A 17,660-nucleotide genomic window follows, 5' to 3' on the forward strand; every position below is an offset into this window, starting at 1 on the left:
GCCATCTTTAACACTGGACAGTGGACAGTTAGTCCATGCTGCCGCTTGTTTATTTATCGTTTAAGAATCTTCGTTTACCACAATAAAGTTTATACCTACTACACTATGGAGATGTCTCTGCTTTGACTCCCTTGGGGAGTATTAATCCACAGCCATCCACTTGACCACTGGAGAGGGAGCCTTCACAACCTCTATAGAGCAGTCCCTAGGCTATCACCTGAGGGGAAGTCTGGACCACCCTGATGTCCTATTAATAGCATCCAGGACCATTGAAGGGAATATACAGGATTCCAGACACCACCCAGACCGGCAGATGACATCAGGAGAAATATATATATAAACGTTCATTAAATTGTGCGTTCTGGTGAATGTGCATTCTTTCCGCACTTTATCTCACAGCACCTTACCACTAGGAGGATACAGTTACATGAAAGCACCTGAAGTCACTTCAAGTCACCATATGAACTGTTCACTTAATGATTTATATTCATAGTGTGTTTTTTTCTAGCGCTGCACTTTTGATTTACATTGTTTTTTAGAGGTTTTTATGGTTACCTGGTGTACAGCTGCTATACTCTCTTTGTGTGTGCGCTCGCATATATTTTCCATATTGAGTGTACATCTTCCCATTGCAATGAATGGCTCTATGCTGTTATAAGAGGGTTTATTCTGGCACTTACATAACCTCAAGCATGAGCATGAGCATGATCATACAATCCCAGGCACAGAGCATCTGCATCTAGGATCGTACGCTCATGGGGCAAGCTAGAAAACATCTGAAGATAGCACCTCATTGACCAAAGAAAGGTTGAAACTGAGAGAGGAACAAACTCAGCTTTTACAGGAGAAGTTGAAATTTGCCAAACTAAGTTGGCTCCCACCATTTTTGCCTCACATTGCCTTCCTCTTGGCCATATAATGTGATCCATGGCCTTAATGACCAATAGAAATGCTTTGGAAGTTAAGAGCATGGCCAACTTTGACTTTTACAGGAAAAGTCAAGATTTCCTTGTAGCTTCTGGTACCCATATCTCTTGATCTAATAATCATTTTGATAAAAATTAATAAGTGAGTCAATAACACCCTGGAAAAAGTGAACCCTCCCCCAAAATGCATCTCTTTCCAGAAAAGCAGAAAGCAAGAGGAATGTACAGTAGAAAGACAAAACTTCTGATTGTTGAGAATAACTGGATAAAATGGTGAGGATATCCTACCAGACCGGCTCTCTGAAGTTGTCGCCTGATCCGGGTGTTGTTGAAGTAGCCCGTTAGGTGTTTGTCTGTGAGGCTGTTGTAGGCGGACAGTGGCCTGCAAGACAAACACAGCACTGTAATAACACGCTGCAAGAATTTGTTAAACCATTCCTGTCCCTTTTCCATCTCACATATCGATTGATTTACTAAAACTGGAGAGTGCAAAATCTGGTGCAGCTGTGCATGGGAGCAAATCAGCTTCTAATGTCAGCTTATTCAATTAAGCTTTGATGATAAAACCTGGAAGCTGATTGGCTACCATGCACAGCTGCACTAGATTTAGTAGCTCAATCCCAATAAAGTTCCACCAAGTCCAACAGAGCCACATTTATTACTTATTTGTTGGAAATGTAACACATCTTTGGGTGCTATGAAAATGCAGAAAGGTTTAGTATTTGTTGATCAGTTGCAGCAATCTAAATTTCTCCCATTGGTACGGAGGTCTGCAGAATAAAACCACATCAGATAGGTGTAGAACATGGGTATCAAACTGGCAGCCCTCCAGCTGTTGCGAAACTACAAGTCCCATCATGCCTCTGCCTTTGGGAGTCATGCTTGTAACTGTCAATCTTGCAAAGCCTCATGGGACTTGTAGTTTGGCAACAGTTGGCGGGCCGCCAGTTTGACACCCGTGGTGTAGAGGAACAGTCCTGCAGAATGGGAACATGAGCATGTCTGTACCATCCAGGCAATGCAAAGACAATACAGACTTTTTTCAAGACAGGATACAGTGGTTCCACATAGATTTTCTTTATTATGGTCAAGACTAAAAAAAAAAACCTTTTTGATAATACTAGGTGGTATCAAAAGGTTTCGAAGCTAGTAAACTTGCCGAATCATGTCAAACGCAGAATTTTATGTTTGCTCTTTGTTTTAAATTCCTGCCCATAATGGAATAGCAGACGTGGTAACGCAAGTAGTCAGAATAGCACCAGTTGCACAGCTCCTGATGTACACAGGACAATGTCTTTTGGCACACTGACTTAAGAAGGTTGGTGCTCCCAGTGACTGTGCATGCAGCCTTGTGCTGCCTTCTGTTGGCGTATCACAAAACTAGTCTCAAAACTTTTTGATACCACCTTGTATTTTTTTATTTTTTAGTCAGATTCATTTGACATTTTTAAATACATTTTAAAAAAAAATACGCAAAACATACAAATACATATGTGACAAGAAAAAAAAACAAAACAGGACAATGTCTTTTGGCACACTGACTAAAGATGGTTGGTGCTCCCTGTGACTGTGCGTGCAGCCTTGTGCTGCCTTCTGTTGGCGTATTACAAAACTAGTCTCTAAACTTTTTGATACCACCTCATATTTTTTTTTTTTTAGTCAGATTCATTTGACATTTTTAAATACATTTAAAAAAAAAATACGCAGAACATACAAATACATATGTGACAAGAAAAAAAAACAAAACAGGACAATGTCTTTTGGCACACTGACTTAAGAAGATTGGTGCTCCCTGTGACTGTGCATGCAGCCTTGTGCTGCCATCTGTTGGCGTATTACAAAACTAGTCTCTAAACTTTTTGATACCACCTCGTATTTTTTTTTTTTTAGTCAGATTCATTTGACATTTTTAAATACATTTAAAAAAGATACACAAAACATACAAATATATATGTGACAAAGAAAAAAAAACAAAACAAAACAAGTAAATCTGCCTCTGCAATCACTAATCCAAAAAATCCAACAAAAATCTAATTTTTGCCAGTAGGTGGAGCTTTAAACTCTATTTCTCTTGTTTTCCAGGCTCTTCCTAATGCACACTGTTGAAACATAAATGTATTGTTTACAGAGCTCTATAGCTTAAGCGGATGATTATACACATTTTCCTAATGGGTTATTCAGTAATTTTGTGAAATTTTGGACAGAGTGGGGAAGGACTAGAAACCCTGTTGGTTTTTTCTGCTATCTGGAGCTCCATAATATAGAATTGCCTTTATTTCTTGCCTGGTGACAATGGTTTTACCACACAGGAAGTGGAGGAATTGACAGCAAACAAAATGTTTCCAGGACGTCTAGCCTTCCCTACTCTACTAACAAAAATTTTTAGCAACTAAAATGAAATTAAATAATAATATTATTTTAAAAGAAGCTAAATAGTGTTATCCTAGGTGTCCATGCACACTACTTTAGGCTATTACACATTTTTTTTTTTTAGAAGTAGATAAAAATTATTTTGTTGAGTTTTTTTGTACCATGTTCCAGCAGAAAAAAAGTTAAATGCTCCTAAACCGCTCCTAATAGCTTTTTTCTAGTTGTTTTTTCCTATATGTACTCTAAAAACACTAATAAAACACTGATGCTCCTATATGCTCCTAAACACTTCTAAACACTACTAAAATGCTACAAAAAATGCTATTACCAGCATGGAGCCTAAATCTAATTTATATACAGTGTTGCATGACCGCACAATAGTCAAATGAAAAAAAAAAGACCTGGCCATGAAGGGGGTAAAATCTTCCGGAGGTCAAGTGGTTAATTTCATCTGGTGGACCTACAAGGAACACATTTCCTGTCCTAGGGTGACAACGCTCACTCAGCTTTACTGTATGTATCAAACAGCGTTGTTGTCACTCTAGGAAAGGAAGTGTGTTAGGACTACAGTACCCCCCCCCCCTCAGCTCCATAACTTAGAGCAGGGTCTCCAAACTTTCTAAACAAGGGGCCAATTTACTGCCCTTCAAATGTTTGGGGATCCAGACTGTGGCCAGTTGGAGAAGAAAATATCCTGGCATCAGTGGGAGTAAACAGTGCCCCATCGTTGGTATTAAGGGGAGTAATAGTGCTTCATCAGTGGTATCAATAGGAGGAATAGTGCCCCATCACTGGTGTTAGTGGGAGGAATGGTGCCCCATCATTGGTGTTAGTGGGAGGAATAGTGCTCTATTATTGGTGTCAGTGGGAGGGATGGTGCTCCATCATTGGTATCAGTGGGAGGAATAGTGCCCCATCATTGGTGTCAGTGGGAGGAATAGTGCCCCATCATTGGTGTCAGTGGGAGGAGTAGTGCCCCATCATTGGAGTCAGTGGGAGGAATAGTGCCCCATCATTGGTGTCAGTGGGAGGAATAGTGCCCCATCATTGGCATCAGTGGGAGAAATAGTGCCCCATCATTGGAGTCAGTGTGAGGAATGGTGCCCCATCATTGGTATCAGTGGGAGGAATAGTGCCCCATGATTGGTGTCAGTGAGAGGAATGGTGCCCCATCATTGGTATCAGTGGGAGGAATAGTGCCCCATCATTGGTGTTAGTGGGAGGAATGGTGTTCCATCATTGGTGTCAGTGGGAGGAATGGTGCCCCCATTGTTGGTGTCAATGGGATGAATAGTACACCATGTAAGCTCCAAGGAGCAGGGCCCTCAAATCCCTCTTGTATTGAACTGTATTGTTGCTTTATTGTCTCCCGTTATATTGTAAAGCGCTGAGCAAACTGTTGGTGTCATATAAATCCTGTATAATAAGAAGAAACACTGGTGTCATAGGAGGAATAGTGTCCCATCATTGGTGTCAGTGGTAGGAATAGTATCCCATCGTTGGTGTTAGTGGGATGAATAATGCCCCATCATTGGTATCAATAGGAGCAATAGTGTCTTTTTGTCAGTGTCAGGAACTATGCCCCACTGTTGCTGACAGTGGGGGGGGAATGATGCCCCAAGGGCCAAATAAAAGCAAGCAGAGGGCCACACTTTGGAGACCACTGTCTTAGAGGAATGGCTCCCACTGCTCTCAGCTAATCTTGTGAGACATCCGAGAGAAGTTCTGTGGATGGGAACAGCGCTGGATACAGGACTTAGGTAGGTGGAAAGGGGCAGCGAAGGAGAAAAACAAGCACTGAAAGGTGTTTTACTTTAACCGCTATAGCAGACAAAAATAATAAATGCACATTTTTTACCTGCAAAAAAATTAGCATATATTATGTTTGTCATAATGTGAACTTGTCCTTTAACTGGAGTTCTGCTTTAATGCATTACAGTAAAAAAAAAAAAAGCCTTAGGACTTTAGAACCACTTTCAGTTCACTGCACAGAAAGTTACAAGGACACTGGATTTCTATCTGGAGCAACAGGTTTTTTTTTAAAGGACTAATGACACAGCAATATATTAAATATTTGTTCTTGGCTTTAGATATACTATAATAATTGGTTTCACTTGTTGCCAGGGAACCCTTGAAATAAATAAAAAAAATCAATGCACGCACGTATTATGATAATACATGGAATCGGGTCCACTGTATACAATAGGATCATCGAAGGAATACATTGAGGGGAGATGTATTCACTCTACTGCATAGCAAGTGCAAACCAGGAGCAGAGATACAGGAAACGGGTTTTAGTACCAGGGGCGGACTGACAACTCATGGGGCCCCCGGGCAATAGGGGACCATGGGGCCCCTGTGTCCTTGCCCAAACTCAAAAATGCCTATAAAAAAGGTACCAGGGGCATCTCATGGGACCCCCTACTGACCCCGGGCCCTCGGGCAGTGCCCAAGTTTCCAAATCGTCAGTCCACCCGTTTAGTACAAGATGGCAGCTTCATTCAAAAATGTCTTGTGTGCTGTCCGAGTGTCAATGCAAAGGTGAGTTTGTGTTTTCAGTGGAGAATAATTACATGTCCAATGGTTTCAGGCTGCATTCACACTTGAGTGTTTTGTAGCCTGAAGCTCTAAAAACGCACAAACTTAAAAAATCAATTGTTCTCTGTAGTGCCTGTTCACACCTGATCACACAAACAGGCACCATAGAGAACAATTGATTTTTTAAGTTTGAGCATTTTTGGAGTTTCGAGCTGTGAGCTTCAAGCTACAAAACGCTCAAGTGTGAATGCATCCTCAAGGAGCAATCCGCCCAAAAGTGATATTTTAATTATAGGTGGAGCAGCCGAGTCAGATCCTGACTTCTTTTAAAGTGGGAGTAAGCTCCCTTGGTTGAATTTGACCTATAGGTAAGCCTATGATCAGGGGTGGACTGACAGCTCATAGGGCCCCCGGGCAATAGGGGATCATGGGGCCCCTGTGTCCTTGCCCACAGTCAAAGCACACCCAAAAAAGCCTATAAAAAGTACCAGGGGCATTTCATGGGGCCCCCTACTGACCCCGGGCCCTCGGGCAGTGCCCGAGTGCTGAAATGGTCAGTTCAACCCTGCCTATGATAAAGCTTACTCCTAAATATCTCCTAAACATGCACCGTTTAGGACTTGGTTCTCAACCTGTGGCCCTCCAGGTGTTCCGTGCACATAACACCTCCTCACCCCCTGCCAAATGCCCGCTGAAAATAGATCCACTGTGGATTGCTCTTTAGAGGGCCTATGCATGAAGAAGCAAGCCCTTACAGCCTGCTGCTGTGGAAAGAAGGCAGGGGCAGGCCAAAGGGTAGGCAGAAGAGATGGTTGGACACATCCGTGGGGGGGGGGGGGTCTACAAAAAGGGCAGGACCTGCAACCTACACTGTAAAAGTTGTTCAGAGCTTGCAAGGATTCAACCTATGTCATATTTCTTTACAGAGCTCATGGGGAAAACTTTGGCCTTTCCACCTTGGGCACTAAAGGACCTTGTCCCAGGGTTGTATTTACCACAAGGCAAACAAGGCATTTGCCTAGGGTGGCATTTTTCAGGGGGGGCAGCACTGCCCCTTGGAAGAAGGGACACACGCAGCATGGGGACCTGGTGGGTTCTGAGAGATGCTGTGGGTATCATGACGGTGTATGCACAGCCCGACTCTGGTTCCTGGGGATGTCCAGAGCTGTGAAGGTGAGTGTCTTTCTCTCGCCATTGGGGGATGGTGGCTGGTGTATGGGGGCCAGTGGTAGTAGAAGGCTCGGGTGGAGGGCAGGGGTGTTCTTGGTCAATGTCAGGCTCTTTCTGCAGGGGGGGGGGGGGCGCCAATTTTTGTGTTACCTAGGGCAGCACAAAACCTAAAAACACCACTGCCTTGTTTCAACACTGACTGCAGGCACGGGGGTTGCAAAAACGCAAACACCAGTTGCACATCTTCAGCAGAAGGTGAGGCAGTGTGATCTGCAGTAGGTAGGAGAGAATTGTGTAGGAAGCTTGCTTGTTCCATCCACTTCTGTGTGTTTTACATTCAGAGAACAGCAGCATCTTCTGAAGAGACACACATCACAATGGTGCATCAGACTGTCATTGTTCCTCCAATTATAATGGAAATTCTTGGTTGGAGTGACGTCTTGCGGAGGAGCCGGTGAATGGAGGGGGATGTGGGGGCGGGCTGTAATCTGCCTCATTTCATCTCCGTTATTGACACATTAAGAGTTATTTTCGGGAATTACGCCTACAGGGAAGATGTACGACATGAGATGGGACAAAGTACTCTTCAGCCCGTCAGAAGAATTTAGAACCACAGCCATGACTTCTAGAACAGAAATAGGGGGGTCTCATCCTATAACTCAAACCTGCTATCATTTTTGTATTGGGAAATACAGGTTCTGACCAGGGGCGGACTGACAACTCATGGGGCCCCTGGGCAATAGGGGATCATGGGGCCCCTGTGTCCTTGCCCAAACTCAAAAAAGCCTATGAAAAAGGTACCAGGGGCATCTCATGGGGCCCCCTACTGACCCCGGGCCCTCGGGCTGTGCCTGAGTTTCCAAATGATCAGTCCGCCCCTGGTTCTGACAGTTTTATCAAGTGATAAAGCCATTTTTTTTACACCCACGTACCTGTCAGCTTTTTGAGATGAGATGACGAAGAGGGACACCGTTTAGCACAACATTTGTAGGTAAAACACACCATACCATAAAGAATTAATATGCAAATTATACAGTTCCCTTACACCATAAAGGAGAAATAGGGCCAAAGCTCTTTTGTCCTGGGGATCACAGGAGTGCACTTCGATCTGCACTCCTATGATCGTATTCAGCCGACAGCAGGCTAAAGCCCACTGTAAGCTGATGTCACTCAGTTGGTCCAGTCTCTGTAAGGAACCCAACTTTAATGTCGGGATCAGGGGCAGACTGACAACTCATGGGGCCCCCGAGCAATAGGGGATCATGGGGCCCCTGTGTCCTTGCCCAAACTCAAAGAAGCCTATGAAAAAGGTACCAGGGGCAATTCATGGGGCCCCCTGGTACGTCCCTGGTCGGGATCCACCTAGATGCTTGGATCGGCAGCTGGCTCATCCTCTTAATCAGCCGCTGAGAGGCTGAGCCAGCTGCTCCCATCCTTCCACAGATCCAGTGAGAGCTAGAGGGGCAGAGCAGAGAGTCAGTGACTGTCAGTCATCAGCTATCTGCTCACTGAAGACTGCGAACTGAGCGATCAGAGGTCTTTGATTGCTCAGTTCTTAGTGTAGAGGCGGCAGGGTACAGATGCAGCATCAGATTGTTGCTGCATCCACCTAGGAGAGTGTAATTTCTTTTTTTTTCTTAATTCTGAACTTTCTATTTTGAAGAAGAGGAACATTATTTTGAGAACAGGGAGGTCCACATTATGGACAGAGAGATCAGTTGTTTCACAAGAGGGGTGGGAGAGGTCATCTACGTCCAGGAGGGTGGGGACCTTCACCACCATCTGTTTTCCACATATAACGCTGTTTTTTCATGTCTACCCCAGCAGTTTTGAAATGCACACCCAGGGGCGGACTGACAACTCATGGGGCCCCCCGGGCAATAGGGGATCATGGGGCCCCTGTGTCCTCACCCACACTCAAACCACACCCAAAAAAGCCTATGAAAGGTACCAGGGGCATCTCATGGGGCCCCCTACTGACCCCGGGCCCTCGGGCCATGCCTGAGTTCCCAAATGGTCAGTCCGCCCCTGTGCACACCTTTAGCTACATAAATTAACCAGTTGCTGATCGCATACTGTAGCATTACTTAACAAAATCACGTATACAGTATATTTTTCATTTCTGGGTAGGGGGTTTTGCATGCGCACCCACCTACCCGCGCTGCCATTGGCTTCCTGACATGCCGATCAACGGGTCTCGGCCAGTGATTCATGGCCGGGACCGATCAATCATCAGAGCTAGCTTCAGGAGAGAGATCTGTGTTGGTAAACAACACAGATCTCTCTGCTGACAGCGGGGTATGACAGTTTTTGTCTCCCTGGTTTTCAGGGGGACAAAAACTGTCATATCCCCTAGTAAAACTGTACACAGTTAACACACTACAGATAGTTAGGCACACAGTTAACTCTTTGATCGCCTCAGATGTTAACCCCTTCCTGCCCAGTGTCATTAGTACAGTGTCAGTGCATTTTATTAGCACTAATCAATGTATTAGTGTCACTGGTCATGTCAGTGGCAGTTAGTCAGTGGCAGTTAGTGTCAGAATGCCTGCTGTACTGTCACAGTCTTGCTATAAGTTGCTGATCACCGCCATTACTAGTATAAAAAAAACAGTGTATATACCGTCATTTGTAGATGCTATCATTTTCATGCAAATCAATTAATATACATTTATTGAGATTTTTTTTTACCAAAGACGTAGTAGAATACATTTTGGCCTAAATTTATGAAAATATATTTTTATAGCAAAAAAAGAAAACATTGGGTTGTTTTCAAATTTTATTTTTCCTTTTTTCATTTATAGCGCAAAAAATAGAAAACCCAGTGGTGATCAAAGACTACCAAAATAAAGCTCTATTTGTGTGAAAAAAATTATATAAATGTAATTTGTGTACAGTTTTGCATGACCGCGAAATTGTCAGCAGCGCCATATAACAAAAAATGGCCCAATCATGAAGGGGGGTAAATTTTTCAAGGGCAAGTGGTTAAGAATTAAAACCAGTGCAGGTATAGAAGTAAATGAATAAACCTCCCAGTAATGCTATTACTAGGCTGCAGCTAGAGGGAGCTCTAATGTTTAATGTTCTAATTTGTACAGCGACTGCAGGAGACTAACAACCAACAAGCTCACAGTAAAGCAGAGTTCCACCCAAATGGGTTCCCTGATTGGACATCACCAACCCTCCTCTCCACCTCAACTAATCAGAGAACATTTTGCATTCATTGAGAAAATGTAAACTGTTCTCTGAAGGCACCCAATACCGAACAAAGGAACTCAGGTGTACAGTAAGCAGCAGAGCAGCCACTTGGCATGGGACCCAGAGGCTAGTGAAGATCTCTGGGGTACCGGTGTCTGCTCCAGGTTCTGTGGGGAGCCCACAGGTATAGTATATACATTGTTACATTGCTCCAAGCTGGACCAATGTAACTATGGAAAAACCTGCCATACCTGGAATCTTTAACATTGCATGTTAGTGTTACTAACCCACAACAATACAATCAGTCTGTATATGCAGTAAAGCATGCTTGTTATACTCACTGTGGTACCCAAGGGGTTAATCCTCCGTATTGTGTAAAAAGGCTGTTTTATCCTGTCTTCTCTGACCCTCCCCTTCTTCCAGTATCTCCTAAATATCTCCTGATAGAACAGACACTCGGGGAAAAGCTGCACATGCTCAGTTTGGTGTGAGAATTTAGTTTTTTTGGGGAGAGTGCGTGTGATCAGCACAGGGCCAATCAGCACTGTCCAGACAGAGGGTCAGGGGTCCTGCATTCTCCTACAGGAGAATGAAAACTCTGCTGAACACTGATAGAAGTCACAAGACTGCTATATACTGCTGATGAGAAAAGGTATTTAGCAGTTTATATTTACTAAAATAATTGCATTTCAATCTTGTGTGTACTGTGGGAGAGCAAATATAGTGAATGCAGGGTCCTGGGAGACCAGATATAGTGAATGCAGGGTCCAGGGAGACCAGATATAGTGAATGCAGGGTCCAGGGAGACTGGATATAGTGAATGCAGGGTCCAGGGAGACCAGATATAGTGAATGCACGGTCCAGGGAGACCAGATATAGTGAATGCAGGGTCCGGGGAGAGTGGATATAGTGAATGCAGGGTCCGGGGAGACCAGATATAGTGAATGCACGGTCCAGGGAGACCAGATATAGTGAATGCAGGGTCCAGGGAGACCAGATATAGTGAATGCACGGTCCAGGGAGACCAGATATAGTGAATGCAGGATCCGGGGATAGTGGATATAGTGAATGCAGGGTCCTGGGAGATCAGATATAGTGGATACAGGGTTCTGGGAGACCAGATAAAGTGAATGCAGGGTCCTGGGAGACCAGATATAGTGAATGCAGGGCGCGGGGAGACCAGATATAGTGAATGCAGGGTCCGCGGAGACCAGATATAGTGAATGCAGGGTCCTGGGAGATAAGATATAGTGAATGCAGGGTCCGGGGAGACCAGATATAGTAAATGCAGGGTCTGGGGAGACCAGATATAGTGAATGCAGGGTCCTGGGAGATAAGATATAGTGAATGCAGGGTCCGGGGAGACCAGATATAGTGAATGCAGGGTCCGGGGAGACCAGATATAGTGAATGCAGGGTCCAGGGAGACCAGATATAGTGAATGCAGGGTCCGGGGAGACCAGATATAGTGAATGCAGGGTCCAGGGAGACCAGATATAGCAAATGCAGGGTCTGGGGAGACCAGATATAGTGAATGCAGGGTGAGGGGAGACCAGATATAGCGAATGCAAGGTCCGGGGAGACCAGATATAGTGAATGCAGGGTCAGGGGAGACCAGATATAGTGAATGCAGGGTCCGGAGAGACCAGATATAATGAATGCAGGGTCTGGGGAGACCAGATATAGTGAATGCAGGGTCCGGAGAGACCGGATATAGTGAATGCAGGGTCTGGGGAGACCGGATATAGTGAATGCAGGGTCCGGGGAGACCAGATATAGTGACTGCAGGGTCCGGGGAGAGCAGATATAGAGAATGCAGGGTCCGGGGAGACCGGATATAGTGAATGCAGGGTCCGGGGAGAGCGGATACAGATAATGCAGGGTCTGGGGAGACCAGATATAGTGAATGCAGGGTCCGGGGAGACCAGATATAGTGAATGCAGGGTCTGGGGAGAGCAGATATAGTGAATGCAGGGACCGGGGAGATCAGATATAGTGAATGCAGGGTCCAGGGAGACCAGATATAGTGAATGCAGGGTCCGGGGAGACCAAATATAGTGAATGCAGGGTACTGGGTTTAGTAACACTTTAAGAAATATGTGAAGCCAATATTTTTCCTCTTTTGGGTATATTAGGGGAAAAGAGTGAGAAGCACAAGTTTGTAATGTTTTCTGTGTCCCATTGGGAAAATCTCCCTTCACATCAGAAGACAGCAGGGTGTTGTGGGCTGAAATGCATCATTTGTTCATTGTTCCTCTTACCTGGATGGATATACAGGTGTACTTCGGTTTATGAATTTAATGCGTTTCGTATTGAGAAAAATTTGTAAACCAAAACGTGGTTTCCCATAGGAATGCTTTGAAAACCAATTAAGAGAAAAAGAAAAAAGTAAAAAAAAAACATCGCTGTCACTATAGGTCAGTGTCGGTTATTAAATGCACTTACCAGCTTTTTTTTCTTCACTATAGCTCAGAGAATCAGCTGTCACTTTCCCCCCAGCTAAAAGAAAGAAAGTTTCCTTTTAGTTTATTTCCCCGAGTTAAAAGAAACAATGTTTTTTTTTAGTTTGTTTCCCGAGATAAAAGAAACAAAGTATCCTTTAGCTCCAGGGAAAGCGACAGCTAATTCTGTGAGCTATAGCGAAGAAAAAAAAAAAGCCGGCAATTGCATTTAAAAATTGGGACCGACATACACTTCCTATTGCAAAAAACATTTGTGAAAAATTCATAAACTGAGGCATTATTTTCAATGGATTTTCATTCGTAAACTGAAAATTACATTAACCAAGGCGTTCGTAAACCGAGATACACCTGTATAATAAAGATGTTATGAATATGTGCCATTTTACCGACCATTTTCTGGAAGATTGTTGGGGAGTGTATGCAGCTGAACTCTGAGCACAGCTACTCAGTCCCAGGGCTGTCTTAGTGAACAGGCACCCCTGGGCAGAGCCCATGATAATATTGCATTGCATCATACCTGCTAACTGTCCCAGTATTGTGCCCTCCTGACTCCCCCTGTACTGTGCCCTCCTGACTCCCCCTGTACTGTGCCCTCCTGATCCCAGTATTGTGCCCTCCTGACTCCCCCTGTACTGTGCCCTCCTGATCCCAGTATTGTGCCCTCCTGACTCCCCCTGTACTGTGCCCTCCTGATCCCAGTATTGTGCCCTCCTGACTCCCCCTGTACTGTGCCCTCCTGATCCCAGTATTGTGCCCTCCTGATCCCAGTTTTGTGCCCTCCTGACTTCCCCTGTACTGTGCCCTCCTGATCCCAGTATTGTTCCCTCCTGACTCCCCCTGTACTGTGCCCTCCTGATCCCAGTATTGTGCCCTCCTGATCCCAGTATTGTGCCCTCCTGACTTCCCCTGTACTGTGCCCTCCTGATCCCAGTATTGTGCCCTCCTGATCCCAGTATTGTGCCTTCCTGACTCCCCCTGTACTGTGCCCTCCTGATCCCAGTATAGTGCCCTCCTGACTCCCCCTGCACTGTGCCCTCCTGATCCCTGTACTGTGCCCTCCTGACTCCCCCTGTACTGTGCCCTCCTGATCCCAGTATTGTGTCCTCCTGACTCCCCCTGTACTGTACCCTCCTGACTTCCCCTGTACTGTGCCCTCCTGATCCCAGTATTGTGCCCTCCTGACTCCCCCTGCACTGTGCCCTCCTGATCCCTGTACTGTGCCCTCCTGACTCCCCTTGTACTGTGCCCTCCTGATCCCAGTATTGTGTCCTCCTGACTCCCCCTGTACTGTGCCCTCCTGATCCCAGTATTGTACCCTCCTGACTCCCCCTGTACTGTGTCCTCCTGATCCCAGTATTGTGCCCTCCTGACTTCCCCTGTACTGTGCCCTCCTGATCCCAGTATTGTGTCCTCCTGACTCCCCCTGTACTGTGCCCTCCTGATCCCAGTATTGTACCCTCCTGACTCCCCCTGTACTTTGCGCTCTTGCTCTCCCATACTGTACCCTCTGTGATGATTAGTCTTTTATGTATGCCATGTTTTCTTATTGTTTAAAATCAATATTGAAACTGCTAATAAATATAAATGTAATTCGATTAACTATTTATACTTTAATTATTGAGAGTAGGTATGAGCATTGGGACAGGCTGGTAGGGACCCCAGTGCATTACATTGCCCAGGGGCCCATGGTGCTGGTAAGTCGGCCCTGCTCAATCCTACAAGATTGCAGAGTGAAGGGGTTGCAGCATCACACTTCTATAAAATAAAAGTCAAATTGTTTTGGATATATTCTTTGGCTAAATTCAAATGGGTGTTAAGACTAAGATGCCTCTGAAATGCCTGTGGTGTTGGCATTAGTTTGCATCTCAGGCGCATTGTAGATGCATTTCAAAGACATCAGAAACCGTTTTGTGATGCTCTGGAATGCCTATATTTGGGGTGCAGGGAGAGAAGCCACACAGAACCTGTTTGTGACGTTTCCATTGACTTGTGTTGGAAAGTTCTACAGATTGTAAGACCAGCCGAACATTGGATGAAAAATCAAAGGTAATGTTAGGCGATGCAAACACAGAGAGAAGACACAGCGAGATAGTTCCCTCTGTACAGAGCCCTGTGTTGATTGTCAACACAGGGCTCTGGGTTATGATTGGATGCAGCCGATCAGCAGGTCCTGACCATGAATCATTGTACAATCACAGCGGGAGTCAGTGGGTGGGGTCCGCTCTATACCCGGAAGGGGCCAGCGATTTACAGGTACGTCGCTGTGTCTGTATGGGCCGCCCGTCTGCAGTACATTGCGGATGAGCCGTTAACCTTACATATTTACACACCTTCGGGCCCCTTGTACAGCTGCAGGGAGCCCCTCCTGGTGGTTTAGCCTAGGTTCACATACATGTAGGTTAGTAACACATGCATGCTCACATGCTTTCCCAACCTGCAGGCAAAATGTGCTGCTCTTCAGCAGACGCACAGAGGTGCCATGAGCAATCGGAAAACATGGCCATTTTCGCATGCGCAAAACCACATAGCGCCGCAATGGTATGTGCGGCACTTTTTTAAAAAGGTTCCTGCAATTCAATACCTGCATTTCTCACAGGTACAGCAGCTCATTCAAATTAAATGGCTGCTGTACCTGCGACGGGCGTGTGCAAACACACATACAATAGTGTGAACCTAAGATCAGGGGCGGACTGACAACTCATGGGGCCCCCCGGGCAATAGGGGATCATGGGGCCCCTGTGTCCTTGCCCAAACTCAAAAAAGCCTATGAAAAAGGTACCAGGGGCATCTCATGGGGCCCCCTACTGACTCCGGGCCCTCGGGCAGTTTCCAAATGGTCAGTCCGCCCCTGCCTAAGATTAGTGCATAGTCAGTCCTATCTGCCTGTCATAGACCTTGGCAGGCAGTTACTGGAGGAGGCTGAATGCTGAACTGAGCAGCATGGCCCTATGTGGTCAGTGCTGAGGGGCTGCTGCAAAAAAAAAAAAATGCATGACTACAAAGACAGTTTTTTTTTTTCGTCCATGTGCAAGAAGCCTAAAAGAGTTGAGAAATGCTGGTCTAGGCACAGTGTGCGAATGTGGACCTGTAAGTGAAAATGAAACTGCAGCAGAGCAAGATTCCGCCAAACGAGGCTGGTCTAGGCACAGTGTGCGGATGTGGACCTGTAAATGAAAATGAAACTGCAGCAGAGCAAGATTCAGCCAAACGAGGCTGGTCTAGGCACAGTGTGCGAATGTGGACCTGTAAGTGAAAATGAAACTGCAGCAGAGCAAGATTCCGCCAAACAAGGCTGGTCTAGGCACAGTGTGTGGATGTGGACCTGTAAGTGAAAATAAAACAGCAGAGCAAGATTCCGCCAAACGAGGCTGGTCTAGGCACAGTGTGCGAATGTGGACCTGTAAGTGAAAATGAAACTGCAGCAGAGCAAGATCCCGCCAAACAAGGCTGGTCTAGGCACAGTGTGCGAACGTGGACCTGTAAGTGAAAATGAAACTGCAGCAGAGCAAGATCCCGCCAAACAAGGCTGGTCTAGGCACAGTGTGCGAACGTGGACCTGTAAGTGAAAATGAAACTGCAGCAGAGCAAGATCCCGCCAAACAAGGCTGGTCTAGGCACAGTGTGCGAACGTGGACATGTAAGTGAAAATGAAACTGCAGCAGAGCAAGATCCCGCCAAACAAGGCTGGTCTAGGCACAGTGTGCGAACGTGGACCTGTAAGTGAAAATGAAACTGCAGCAGAGCAAGATTCCGCCAAACAAGGCTGGACTAGGCAGAGTGTGCGAATGTGGACCTGTAAGTGAAAATGAAACTGCAGCAGAGCAAGGTGACGTCATCCCGGGATGCCGCGTTCACGTGGTTCCTGCTTCTGACAGGCACAGCTGCATTCACTACCACAGTCCATCTCCTCTGAGCGGAGGGCCGTTCAGCTGACCCAGCCACTCCTTCCAAGGCACAGGCCTGTGTACCCATTGCTTGTCCTAATAAAGGTACTCCCCCTAGTGGGGTTTTTACATTACTACTACCACAGCGCTGTGTTCTTCTATGGAGCTTCTGGATTCATCTATTTGATGTTAACCACGTCTGTTAGTAGTCGTTTTTCATCCAGCTTATAAAAAAATGCTAGTTTGCATGGAGCCTCATTCTGGTGACAATCAGGGATCCCCTCACTTTGGAGGGATTTATTCTCACTTCCTGTTTTGGGTATGGAACAGGAAGTGAAGCGAAGTCTCCCTAATGGGACACAGATGGCCGGAAAAAAAACTGACAGGGGTTATACCCAGGGCTGCTGTTAGAAATCATGGGGCCCCGTAAGCCAACCTGGAAGGCCCCCCCCCAATAAGCACAGCTTGCTATGCTTTAGTTATGAATGCACATAGTGAGTGACCGGTACAGATCACTCATTGTGTTCATTCAGGAAAGAAAGGGGCTGGTAAATGTGACATATTTACTGGACCCTTCCCCCACTCTACATCCTGAAGGACCCTTTTGTGTGCTTGCAGCTGCCATTGCGAAGGAGTGGAGGGAAGCCGGCAGCACTTTGGGGATGGGGGCAACAGGGGGAAACGTATGGTGCACAGGGAGGGTGACAGGTTATGGGTGAGGCTGGAGGGCAATCACTGAAGGTGAAAGCCAGTGGGATGCAGAGAAGAAGCTAGCTTTCAGCTGCTGCAGTGACTGCACACAGGGGATCTGTTCCAGTAATTACCCCTCCCCCACACTGCCTTGCTGATCACCCTCCCTGCCCACATCTGATTCACCCTTCACCCATCTGCCTGGGCCCCCCTGCTGGCCTGGGCCCCATACAGGAGGACTGGTGGTACCCCAATATCCATGGCCCTGGTTATAACCCTCCACTACTCTATCCAAAATGGGAAAGAAACTTTTGCCTTTAGTTCTACTTTAAAAGAGGGTGGTAATCGCCCCTCAGCTGCATGTCAAAGTGAGCCCTAAGAGCCCCGTCACACTTGTGCGACTTGTCATGCGACTTTGGGGTC

The 17,660-nt window shown here is 46.0% G+C and overlaps 1 protein-coding gene across 2 annotated transcripts in view; it reads right to left on the reverse strand.

The window, feature by feature from the left end:
- ERICH3 (glutamate rich 3) overlaps positions 1-17,660 on the reverse strand; it is a 132,117-nt gene that overhangs the window by 87,369 nt on the left and 27,088 nt on the right. For both annotated transcript variants that reach the window (XM_089692167.1, XM_089692168.1), the window contains exon 2: positions 1,215-1,308. In XM_089692167.1, coding sequence (XP_089548293.1) covers positions 1,215-1,308 — 94 coding nt within the window. The remainder of the gene's footprint in view (positions 1-1,214; positions 1,309-17,660) is intronic.

Source organism: Staurois parvus, unplaced genomic scaffold, assembly GCF_062004578.1.
Source record: "Staurois parvus isolate SC_StPar_1 unplaced genomic scaffold, SC_StPar_1.0 ptg000578l, whole genome shotgun sequence".
NCBI classification, from domain to species: Eukaryota; Metazoa; Chordata; class Amphibia; order Anura; family Ranidae; genus Staurois; species Staurois parvus.